Source organism: Somniosus microcephalus, chromosome 17 (genome assembly GCF_052327205.1).
Source record: "Somniosus microcephalus isolate GS21.2 chromosome 17, FLI_Smic_1.0, whole genome shotgun sequence".
In the NCBI taxonomy this organism is placed as follows: Eukaryota; Metazoa; Chordata; class Chondrichthyes; order Squaliformes; family Somniosidae; genus Somniosus; species Somniosus microcephalus.
In genome coordinates this window covers 58,466,510-58,479,048 of record NC_141003.1, presented here as the reverse complement: position 1 = coordinate 58,479,048, position 12,539 = coordinate 58,466,510, and the positions used below count along the sequence as shown (strand labels likewise).

General features: G+C 44.6%; 1 protein-coding gene across 5 annotated transcripts in view; it reads left to right on the top strand.

Moving 5' to 3' along the window:
• slc26a5 (solute carrier family 26 member 5) overlaps window positions 1-12,539 on the top strand; it is a 90,078-nt gene that overhangs the window by 38,429 nt on the left and 39,110 nt on the right. For all 5 annotated transcript variants that reach the window (XM_086010445.1, XM_086010446.1, XM_086010443.1 and 2 more), the window contains 6 exons: window positions 440-579; window positions 4,744-4,854; window positions 7,421-7,593; window positions 7,905-8,069; window positions 8,474-8,626; window positions 10,117-10,199. In XM_086010445.1, coding sequence (XP_085866571.1) covers window positions 440-579; window positions 4,744-4,854; window positions 7,421-7,593; window positions 7,905-8,069; window positions 8,474-8,626; window positions 10,117-10,199 — 825 coding nt within the window. The remainder of the gene's footprint in view (window positions 1-439; window positions 580-4,743; window positions 4,855-7,420; window positions 7,594-7,904; window positions 8,070-8,473; window positions 8,627-10,116; window positions 10,200-12,539) is intronic.

Genomic DNA, 12,539 nt, shown 5'->3' with positions numbered 1-12,539 from the left:
CAGGGCATTGGATGGATTTGAGAGTATTTTGAATCATTGTCTTGCCCACCCTACCTCTAATTTCTCTTAACCATGTCCCAGCACCCTCCTCTGATATTTGACTCTTTCCTGCTGTGTGTGGCACCCCACCCTCTGCTCCGCTCAGTGCCAGAACCTTTAGCCATCGTGGCCCTCCACTCTGGAGTTCTTTCACCCGTTCAACCACCTTCAAAAGTCTTCTTGAAATCTAACTGAAAATCTGTCTCATCAACTGCTATAAGCTGTCGACATCAAAAAAAATTACACATTTCTGATGGATGGTGATGAGAAATGTCATGCAGGTGGTCCAAGGCTTGGGGCGCGGTGTGGTAGGACCTACCCCCTATCCCTGCCAATGTTATAATTAGGCTGAGCACTGTATTTACTTAACCGCAGTACTGCATATTTATTTTTTCTATAGTTGCTCAACCAAGAAGGCAAAGTTAGTACTCTTCAGCTTCATTCCCATTCTGGCGTGGCTACCGAAATACCCAGTAAAGGAATATATATTAGGAGACATAATTTCTGGTGTCAGCACTGGAGTGATGCAACTACCTCAAAGTAAATATGAAAATTATTTATGCTTTTTAAGTGCAAATGTGTTTGGCAATCATTAGATTTTGTTTTTGTCAGTATTTTAGGATTAAACCGTGGTCTTGTGTAATTGTGTTTTTTGCCCTTACTCAGTTGGATTACATGGCATGTGGACTACATCACTTTCCCCATTCCACCCACGCCCCCAAGACTTACTGCACAACACGCAATGTTGTATAAATAGGAGCAAATAAAAAATTCCACATTCTTCAATTCAACAGACAGCAGTCATGAACGCAATTACTGATTATTAAAAAAAATTAATGTTAAGCCAAGGTCCATAGTACAGAACACAGGTCAATGTTGATGAGACTAAAAGAAAAGGTAAATCAGGAAATAATCATTAGGAGATGGTAACATTGAGCTTTTAAAGCACAAAGATTGTAGGAGAAAGTTAAAACCAAGGGAGTCAAGAGTTCTAAAGTTTTGAATGGCTTTCACCTATAGTGGAGCGGAATGAGTTACTTTCCTGACACACAAGGGTCAGCAGAATGAAAGCAGCAATTGGGTCAAGGGCTCTTCATCACTAAACACCTGATTCAACCTTCTTTCCCTGCCCCCTGCATCCTTGCCAACAGTTCTCATCAAACTCCTCACCATCGTTCCAACCACCACCTGCTTCCCTGACACACTCCCGACCTAGTTCCTAACCATTCAACAATTACTTCTCTGCCCTGAGCTTGCCAATATCGTCGGTCTCCTTTCCTTCATTCTATAAATGCAAATCTTCCTTTATAATGTGTTTCAGGACCCCCCCCCCCCCCCAAAACACTTTGCATCTAATGAAGTACTTTTTGCAGTGTAGTCACTGTTGTAATGTATGAAGCGCAGCAGCCAATTTGTGCACAGCAAGTTCCCACAAACAATAATGAAATAAATGAACAGTTCATCTGTTCGGTTTTGGTTGAGGGCTTTCTTCCGCGCATCACTTTCAAAACAGGTTGTCGTCCGCTCTCTTTTCAAAGCTCACCACCATTCCTTCTGTCTCTCCAACTATTGACCCATTTCTAACTTCCTTTTCCTCTGTAAACTCCTTTAACTCATCATTGCCACCCAATTACATGCCCACTGAACCATTTGAATGCCTTCAGTCCAGTAATTGGCATTTTGTTCAAGGTCATTCAGGATCATTTCAATGACGTTAAGCAACAAACACAATTTTAGCTTTGTTGATTAAGATACCTTAGAGTGGCAACAAATCGATGCCATAACTAAAGCATTAATATTAGAAACTGATGGGGGGAAATCAGTGAGCATTGTTGGGGTGCTCACAAAGCATAACTTATGCTGTTGATTCTTTTTCATTAAAATTAACTTTTGAGGCAAACTATAATAAATGGTACAATTCCTAATGGTAATCATTTGACCATCATTACCAATGACCAAGACCCTGCTAAGAAAGCCCTATTCAGCCTGCACCTCACAACCAACCTGACGACTCCGTGATTCAGAGACAGAGTGTCCACAGCGCCTGGTCTGCACTCCAGGCCTCCATAATCAGCACCTGTGAAGAGACGCTCGGTCACTCGACCAGGAAACACCAAGACTGGTTCGACGAGAACGACCAGGAGATCCAGGAGCTAATAAGCTGCAAGCACAAGGCATTCCTGATCTGGAAACAAACAGAACTCCAGAGCAAGAAAACAGCTCTACAGACGCCTGAAGACCAAGGTCCAACAAAAAACTCATGACCTAAAGAATAGATATTGGGTGGAGAAAGTGCAGGAGATCCAGCAGCTAGCCAACAACCACGACGTGTGTGGATTCATTAGCGCAGTCAAGACCACCTACGGCCCAAGAACCCAAGGTTCTACCCCACTGCGGGCCAAGAAAGGAGAGTTACTCATCAAGGACAGGGAGGCAGTCAGTGCCCGCTGGAATGAGCACTTTGAAAATCTCCTTAACTGAGACTCTTTCTTTGACGCGAGTGTCCTCAACTCCATCCTGCAGCATGCTACTCGCCACCACCTCCGCACAACCCCAGCCTGGCATGAGGTTGAAAAGGCCATCCAACAACTGAAAAACAAGACCACCTCGGGAGCAGATGGAATCCCCGCCGAGGCGCTGAAACAATATTGGTGTGAATACATGAACTAATTTCTTTTATTTGGAAGGAGGAGAGCATGCCAGGGGATCTCAGACGGCGTAATCGTGACCATCTTCAAGATTGGTGACAGGTCTGATTGCGGTAATTACAAAGGAGTCTCCCTGCTGTTTGCCACAGGGAAAGTCATCACAAGAATTCTCCTCAATCGCCTTCTCCCAGTGGCTGACGAGCTCCTCCAAGTCACAATGCGGATTCCGCCACTAAGGGGCACGGTGGACATGATCCTCACCGCGCGTCAACTACAAGAGAAATGCAGGGAACAGCACCAACCACTATACATGGCCGCCTTTGACCTCACAAAGGCCTTCGACACTGTCAACCATGAGGGATTATGGAGTGTCCTCCTCAAATTCGGCTGCCTTCAAAAGTTTGTCACCATCCTCCGCCTGCTTCACGACGACATGCAAGCCGTGATCCTGACCAATGGATCCACCACAGACCCAATTCATGTACGGACCGGGGTTGAGCAGGGCTGTGTCATCGCACCAACACTCTTCTCGATCTTCCTGGCTGCAATGCTCCATCTCGCCCTCGGCAAGCTCCCTACTGGAGTGGAACTAATCTACAGAACAAACGGGAAACTGTTCAACCTCTGTCGCCTCCAGTCCAGAGCCAAGGTCACTCCATCCTCTGTCATCGAATTACAGTATGCAGACGATGCTTGCGTCTGCGCACACTCGGAGGTCGAACTCCAAACCATCGTCAACACCTTCACCGAAGCATACGAGAACATGGGCCTTACAATAAACATCCGTAAGACAAAGGTCCTCTACCAACCTGCTCCCTGATTATCAAAATCCATGACCAGGCCTTGGACAACGTGGACCACTTTCCATACCTCGGGAGTCTACTGTCAACAAGGGCAGACGTCGATGACGAAGTCTAACACCGTCTTCAGTGTGCCAGTGCAGCCTTCGGTCGCCTGAGGAAGAGAGTGTTTGAAGACCAGGACCTCAAACCCGGCACTAAGCTCATGGTCTACAGAGCAGTAGTAATACCCGCCCTCCTGTATGCCTCAGACATGGACCATGTACAGCAGGCACCTCAAAGCACTGGAGAGGTACCACCAACGCTGCCTCTGCAAGATCCTGCAAATCCATTGGCAGGATAGGCGCACCAACGGCGGTGTTCTCACTCAGGCCAACATCCCCAGCATCGAAGCTTTGACCACACTCGATCAGCTCTGATGGACGGGCCACATCGTCCGCATGCCCGATACGAGACTCCCAAAACAAGCGCTCTACTCGGAGCTCCGACACGGCAAGAGAGCCCCAGGTGGGCAGAGGAAACGCTTCAAGGACACCCTCAAAGCCTCCTTGGAAAAAGTGCAGCATCCCCACTGACACCTGGGAATCCCTGGCCCAAGACCGCACAAAGTGGAGGAGAAGCATCCGGGAAGACGCCTTGAGTCTCTTCGCCGGGAGCAAGCGCAAGGAGCGCATGCCCACCCGCCCCTTCAACCACCGTCTGCCCCACCTGTGACAGAGACTGTAGGTTCCGCATTGGACTCAGTCACCTGAACTTTTTAGTGTGGAAGCAAGTCATCCTTGGTTCCGAGGGACTGCCTAAGAAGAAGAATGATGACCAATCTAGCAAACCAAAACTGAGCATCTCGCCTTGTGCAGCACTGATGCGCCAGCCTCTTGTCAATTATTTCAATGAATGTGATGCTGAGTTAAAGAAAACCAGCCCACAATACTACACACAAATTTCCTCCTTGCATATTCTGGGCAAGATCTATGGAGAGACTAGCATAAAATATTCAATTATAAATTTGAAGAATTCACCTATGGTACTGCCAAATTCTCATTTTTCTTCTAATAGGAACAATTAAAGTAATTGATTTTGGCACCTTAAAGTTGACTGAGAAATATTTTTTATTTTGTGTCAATAACTTGACAGACCCATGAATTATGACCAACATTTTGTTAATTTTGATCTCCACTCCACCCCTCCATTATTTAGTGGTATTCTTTGTTTTATTAAATAACTACAGCTGTATTGGTATGCTTTTTCCTCTCTAGGTTTAGCATATGCCTTATTGGCAGCTGTGCCCCCTGTGTTTGGGCTCTACACTTCATTTTTTCCAGTCCTGTTATACATGGTCTTTGGGACATCAAGGCATGTGTCAATAGGTATGTTGTATTTGAGTTTAAGTCTGTCATTGTTCCACTTGGTGACTAAAATTACACATGATGTAACATTTTTCTGCTTTGCTTTAATAAACAACTTGCATTTATATAGCGCCTTTAATGTAGAAAAACATCCCACTGTGCTTCAAGTATATTCAGACAAAAATGGATGTTGAGCTAAAGAATGCAATATTGAGATGTGACTAAAAGGTTGGTCAGAAGTGGGTTTTAAGGAGGGTCGAAGGGGATGGTGAGGCAGATGGGTTTAGAGGGAATTCCAGAGCCTAGGACCTAGACTGTTCAAGACATGGCCACCAGTAGTGGCTTGAAGCGGGTGGGAGGGGTTGTACAGGAGTGCAGACTTCTAAGAGGGTTGTAGGGCTGGAGGAGGTTCGAGATGGGGAGGGGTGAGGCCAGGAAGGAATTTAATCGTGAGGATGAAAATTATAGACTGGGAGCCAGTGTAGGTCGACGAGTGCAGGATAGAGTACAGCTGAGCCGAAGTTTCAGGATGGGAGAGCATTGGAATAGCCGAGTCTGGAGGTGACAAAGGCATGTATGAGGGTTTCAGTAGCAGTTGATGGGCTGAGGGAAATGTTAGAGATGGAAGTTGGTTGTCTTTGTGCAAGAGAATATAGGGTTGGAAGCTCAGCTTGGGGTCAAATAGAATGATTGACAACAGTCTGGTTCAACCTGAGACACTGAGCAGGAAGGTGAATAGAATTAATGACGGTATGGAGTTAATGGCTGGACTGGATGTTGGACAAGCAGTCTTGCCGCACCAAGGGTGTTGAGAGAGCTGGTGATAAATTGGAGCTAGGTGTTATCAGCATGTACGTTGAACCTGATCTCGTATCTTTGGATGATATCACTATGGGGCAACATGTCGATGAGGAAGAAGGTGGAGGCCAAGGATAAATCCATGGGAGCAGGAAGAGAAGCAGTTATTGGCGGTCATCTGGCTATAATTTGGATAGGTAAGAGTGGAATCAAGTGAGGCCAGTCCCACAGACCTGGATGCTGGCAGAGAGATGTTGGAGGATGGCGTGGTCAACCAAAGGGTGCAGAGAAGTCGAGGAGGGATCATGCACCGCAATCTCAGGATGTTATTTGCAACTTCGATTAGGGCTATTTCAGTGCTGTGGCAAGGTGGAAATCTGATTGGAGAGATTCAAACATTGAGTTGCAAGAAATTCAAACATTGAGGTGCAAGAAAGATGGGCATAAATTTGGGAAGTGACAACACACAAGCATTTTGAAGAGAAAAGTAGAGATGAGGCAGTAATTTGCAAGGATAAAGTGGTCAAGGGTGTTTTTTTTTGAGGAGGCTAGTAATGGTGGTTTTGAAAGGGAGACGTCAAAGGTGGAGGTAAGGGAGTAGTTGAGCATGACTACTGCAGAAGTATTGTGGCAAATGGCGGGACAAGGGTTAGACTGTTGGAAGTTTGACAATGTATTGTAAGTGACTTGGGAGTTTATTCCAGAGGCAAATGTAGTAGGAAGTAGGGTTTGAAGAGTAGGGAGATGTGGATATGAGGGATACAAGGAAGTGGTTGGAGATTATCGTGTCTGTAATTGAGACCATGGGAGTAGAGGGGCTACAGGAGATGGTATGTTTGAGGCTACTTTTATAAATAAAATGGGTGAACCAGTCCATTAGTGAGCTTCCCGAGTGCTTACACTGGATAATTCTCATTCGTAGACCAATCTCTCTCTGGTTTCATTTATAGCTTTCTCCAAGTCATGTATTTTATTTCTATATTCTCCAGTATTATTTGTTTTTATTTTCTCATCTTACGAGTCCATCCTGGGCTATTGATCCCTTACCTTAAGTAGAGTATGCAGCCTTCCTTTAGGCCACTGGCTGAAGCAGCTCCAGTAGTCAGTACAGGGAGCTCATTAGAGGCTCCCTGGCCTCGCAGTTCCTGGCACTGGCAGTGAGAAGTTGCAGTTGTGTCCAGAGGTGGGCTGGGAGCAGAGTTTCTGCCCCATTTAGACCAGACTATTTAAATTCCAGTCGGGAGGCATCACCGCTAGTTTAAAGTTTCAACTCCTTTACTTTGTCAGCCTCAGCAGTTGTTGAATTTGGTAAATACTGGCAAGAATGTGATGTTGCCAATGTTATGTTTTTATATTCAGTCACCTCACCTCGTTAGTGTGGAATGTTGGTCTCTTCTGTACTTGTAATAGCCCCATTTTAAATGTATGCAAAATTGTGATTTTTTTTTTAAACACTTAAGAAATGCTGTACAATGTTGTTCCTTGGTTTAAACGTTGCATCGCTAATGCTTGAGTTATTCAGTCTCTTGCTTGAAAAGTTCCAATTTTAGCACCTAAACCAGATAATCAGTTCAGTTTGATATTTAGTATTGGTTGTTTTCAACACAACACTCCAAGCAGAAACCTTTTTTTCCCTAATGAGGCATTGTCGCATTGATATTTTGATGGTTCTAAATCCAAGTAGAGGCAAGCCAAAAAAACTCCACTAGGGTACAGTCTCTAGCATAAATATAAGGAGCCATCGATGGTCTTAATGAGAATTGAAGATGTTTTTTGTTTCTTATCCTAGGCACTTTTGCAGTAATCAGTTTGATGGTTGGTGGAGTTGCTGTAAAAATTGCACCTGATGAAATGTTTGTTTCTTCCATGAATACAACGAATAGCTCCGAGTCACATGAGGCAAGAGATGCAATGAGAATTAAAGTAGCAGCAGCTACGGCTTTCCTTTCAGGAATTCTGCAGGTAACCAGGAGAATAGGAAAGTTGAGTTGAGAAACGCAGTGTAAACCTCATTACCGTGCTTTATTGTGGACTGCTGATATTTGTCTGCATTGAGATTCTCTCATCCATGACCAGTAAACATTGACCAGAACTTGTGCGGCTGCAATAGATGAAATTCTTATAGGAATCCATTGCTCGTTTTGTCCCATTCTCCTGGCTAACGGAGACTGTCTGCAGGTCAGAGGCACCTGCAGACAGAGGGATGAGCAGCACAAAGTAAAATCTATTCTACTTTGGCTTATTTCCATCGATTAATTTGTTTCCTTAAACAGATTTGCCTCGGGCTTCTACATTTTGGGTTTGTGGTCGTTTACCTGGCAGAACCTTTAATACGAGGTTTCACCGCTGCTGCAGCTGTGCACGTCTTTGTGTCTCAGTTAAAGTACCTTCTGGGAATCAAAACTCAAAGATTTAGTGGACCACTGTCGGCAGTTTATGTAAGTATAGCTATATAAATGGATGTGTTTTTTTTTACAAACCTTCAAGAAAGCAATTTTCATGTTTTCTAATCCAATCCAATTTTGGCGAAGTGAAAAATCGAACCACCTTGCCCAGTTGTTTCTTTATCCACCTTCAATTCTTTTCTTTTTGTTTTCTTGCTATTTTTAATCTTGTGCAAACTACAGCTTTTCAAGTCCCCAATAATTGGCTCTTCCTCTATGCCAAAGGTGAATCTTACTCTTCCTGGGCATTAATTTTCTCTGAAAGTTGTCGGGCTCTGGTAGAGCAGCAACTTGGTATTTTATTTACCTGCTAAAAGTAAAGTCACTGGAATTTGTTAAAATGTCACTGCAGTTTTTTCAAGTGCACTTTTGTTGGCTAATTTTATTTTGTGTTATAGAGTTTTAGTGCCGTGTGTTCCAATATTAAAGAAACAAATATTGCAGCAATGATTGTTGGAGCAATTTGTATCGTCATCCTGTTTGGAGTGAAAGAACTCAATGCCCGATGCAAAGCTAAATTTCCTGCTCCCATTCCTGTGGAACTTATTGTGGTAAGTTCATTTTTTTTTCTTAAACTGCTAATTTTTACCTTGAACATTGACAGCTCTGCCAAATGTATAGAAATTGGTTCATTATTGTGACAGCTGTGCACCAGTTTTCACACCTTGACCCAAATTATTTACACATGACTGCTTGAGCATATCATTTACTCACCATCTGGCTAGCTAAAACTAGGGAAAATATATTGCCTCTTGATGATGGGCTGTAGTTTTGCCTGTCTGCAGTTCTTTTTCCCAAAAAATGTCTTCCTCTTTTTTTCTCTTCCCTTTCCCACCCCCCCCCCCCCCCCCCCAAATGAGTGAACCAACTGTAGAATCGAGCAATTTCTACCAATAAAAGAAACATTTGCATTTATATAGCACCTTTCACAACCTCAGGATGTCCTAAAGCGCTCTACAGCCAATGAAGTACTTTTGAAGTGCAGTCACTGTTGTAATGTAGGAAACTCAGCATCCAATGTGCGCACAGCAAGGTCCCACAAACAGCAATGAGACAATGGGCAGATAATCTGTTTAATGATGTTGGTTGAGAAATATGTATTGGCCAGGATGTCGGGGAGAACTCCTCTGCTGTGTGATCACAGTGCCATGTGACCTTTTATGTCAATCTGAGAGGGCAGACAGGGCCTTGGTTCAACGTCTCATCCAAAAGATGGCACCTCAGACAGTGCAGGGCTCACTCGGTACTGCACTGGGGTGTCGGCCTAGATTTTGTGCCGGGGATGCAGGACTTCAGTTATGTGGAGAGATAATAAGTTGGAGTTGTTCTCCTTGGAGCATAGAAGGTTAAGGGGAGCTATAACATGTTCAAAATCATGAAGGGTTTTGATAGAGTAAATAAGGAGAAACTGTTTCCAGTGGCAGAAGGGTCGGTAACCAGAGGACACAGATTTCAGGTCATTGTCAAAAGAACCAGAGTTGAGATGAGAATTGTTTTTCACAGCAAGTTATGACCTAGAAGGCACTGCCTGAAAGGGCGGTGAAGCAGATTCAATCAAACGTTCATAAGGGAATTGGATAAATACTTGAAGGGCTATGGGGGGAAAGGGCAGGGGAATGGGACTAATTAGATAGCTCTTTCAAAAGAGTCGGTACAAGCACGATGGGGCAAACCTGAACCCCCAACCTTCTGACTCCGAGGCGCGAGTGGTACCTCTCAGCCATAGCTGACGTAATGGCACTCTGAACTTTCTAGTCAAAGGTGCATTAGAACTGCCCAGCAATAATTTACTCCTGGTTTCTTCCACCCCCCCCCCCCCCCCCCCCCCCCCACCCTTCCCTCTGTAAAAGCAATGGCTCGACTGCAATCAAAAACTCTTGACCTGGGAGATCAATGAAGCAAACCACATTTGGTTGTTCTGGCATGGTAACTTTTCCTCCAGCGTACTGGTGCTGCTCTCGCTGTAGTTTTACTACATAGGAAAAAAATGGCTATATTTCCAATTCAAATATTGGTTGTAACCTTGTGTTTTTCTCCTTAGGTGATTATCGGCACTGGTATTTCTGCTGGGATGAACCTGGCTGAGAACTATGAAGTGGATATTGTTGGAAATATACCCACTGGGTAGGGAAAGCACACAGGGTTAATTACCCAAACTATTCATCAGTTTCAGAATTCCATAAAACTGTCAATATTCTATTGGGTTACACACACACAGTCAAGATCAAGTCATGTTTTTAGGTCCAGCAGGGTTGGAAAGCGTGGGGAAACTGGACCCTGATGGGGAGAGGTGATGAGGAGTGGGAAGGGGGGGAGTGACATTGGGCTAGGGATTTTAGCTGTGTGGTGGGGGAATGGTGCTACAGGAGGCTTTCCTGAGTGGAGTGGGCCGCACTGAGCTGCTTCTTGGTGGAGTGCTAGAGGTCCGTTTCTTGGGGAGGGGGCTATTTTTTGTTCACTGGACGGTTGTGGGGAGAGTCCCAAGTCTTGGTATAGGGTGGGCGAAGTTGTTGCTTCATGGTGGCGGAGGGGGAAGAAGAGAGGGTGTAGTTTCTTTTGGGGGGTCATGAGTTAGTATTTCTGGCAATTGTCGGTTGGCGGGACAGAACCAGGTATTGGGAGAAAACAAATGATTTATGGAGGAAAAATTGGGACATGTTCATTCAAGCTGCTTAGTTGTAATAATCCCTTTACAGTGAATGCGTTTAACTTTGTGCATATTTTAATAGTACAGCACAGGAGGAGGCCATTTGGCCCATCGAGTCTGCGCCAGCTCCTTCGAAGAGCAACCTGTTTAGTCTCACTCCCCCTTTCTTCCCCTGTATCCCTGCAATTTTTTTTCTCCTTCAAGTATTTATTCAATTCCCTATTGAAGGCTACCATTGAATCTGTATCCACCACCCTATAAGGCAGTGCATTCCAAATCCTAACTTTTCACCCAGTAAGTTTGGGGATATGAGGTTTTAATTTTTTGCAAGTTGGATGAAGCGTTGGCTGGGCTTCAGAGTTCATTTTGGAGGACAACTGAAAATTATAAAGATACATGCCACTTTTAAATGTCTAGAAAGGGGAGGCGGAGTACAGCAGCTTATATAATGTTACACTCGGTGCTGCCTGGAGGTGCGCTACCACTAGACGTTTGAGACCACTCACCATTTTTAATTTATAAAGATGTGCATAGAAATCAAGCGTCACCGTTGAGTATATATCTTTCAATAAAGCCTCCTACCAGTTGTACAACCAGAGGGGACATGAGAAGATTTTATTTTATGCAGTAAGTTATGATCTGGAGTGCACTGCCTGAAAGGGTAGTGGAAGCGGATTCAATAGTAACTTTCAAAAGGGAATTGGATACATAATTGGAAAAATGTGCAGGGCTGTGGGGAAAGAGCAGGAGAGTGGGATTAATTGGATAGCTCTTTCAAAGAGCCTGCACAGGCATGATGGGCCAAATGGCCGCCTTTAGTGCTGTATGATTCTATGAACCATGATCTAGCAGTGGTCATGTTTTAAAAGGAATTACAAACTTGCATGACACACTTGATAAATTCCACTGTTAAGAGGAATGGAACATTTTTTGAATCTGACAATCAAATCTATTAAATGGTTAGGTGTGTGTTCAGCACTGTGGTTACTTAGAGTCATAGAGTCAGAGTTTTACAGCACAGAAAGAGGCCCTTCGGCCCATCGTGTCTGTGCCGCCCATCCATCCCTGTCCAGTCTAATCCCATTTTCCAGCATTTGGTCCATAGCCTTGTATGCAATGGCATTTCAAGTGCTCATCCAAATGCTTCTTGAATGTTGTGAGGGTTCCTGCCTCTACCACCCTTTTAGGCATTGAGTTCCACATTCCAACCACCCTCTGGGTGAAAAAGTTCCTCCTCAAATCCCCTCTAAATCTCCTGCCCCTTACCCTGAATCTATGCCCCCTTGTTATTGACCCCCCTACTAAGGGGAAAAGTTCCTCTTTGTCTACCCTATCTATGCCCCTCATCATTTTGTACACCTCAATCAGGTCCCCCCTCAGCCTTCTTTGCCCCAAGGAAAACAACCCCAGCCTGTTTAGTCTTTCTTCATAGCTGAGGTGCTCCATCCCAGGTAACATCCTGGTGAATCTTCTCTGCACCCTCTCCAAAGCAATCACATCCTTCCTATAGTGAGGTGACCAGAACTGCACACAGTACTCCAGCTGTGGCCTCACCAGCGTTTTGTACAGCTCCATCATAACCTCCCTGCTCTTATATTCTATGCCTCGGCTAATGAAGGCAAGTATCCCATATGCCTTTTTAACCACCTTATCTACCTGTTCCGCTGCCTTCAGGGATCTATGTACATGTACACCAAGGTCCCTCTGACCCTCTGTACTTCCTAGGGTCCTACCACTCATTGTGTATTCCCTTGCCTTATTTGTCCGTCCAAAATGCATCACCTCGCACTTTTCAGGGTTAAATTCCATTTGCCACT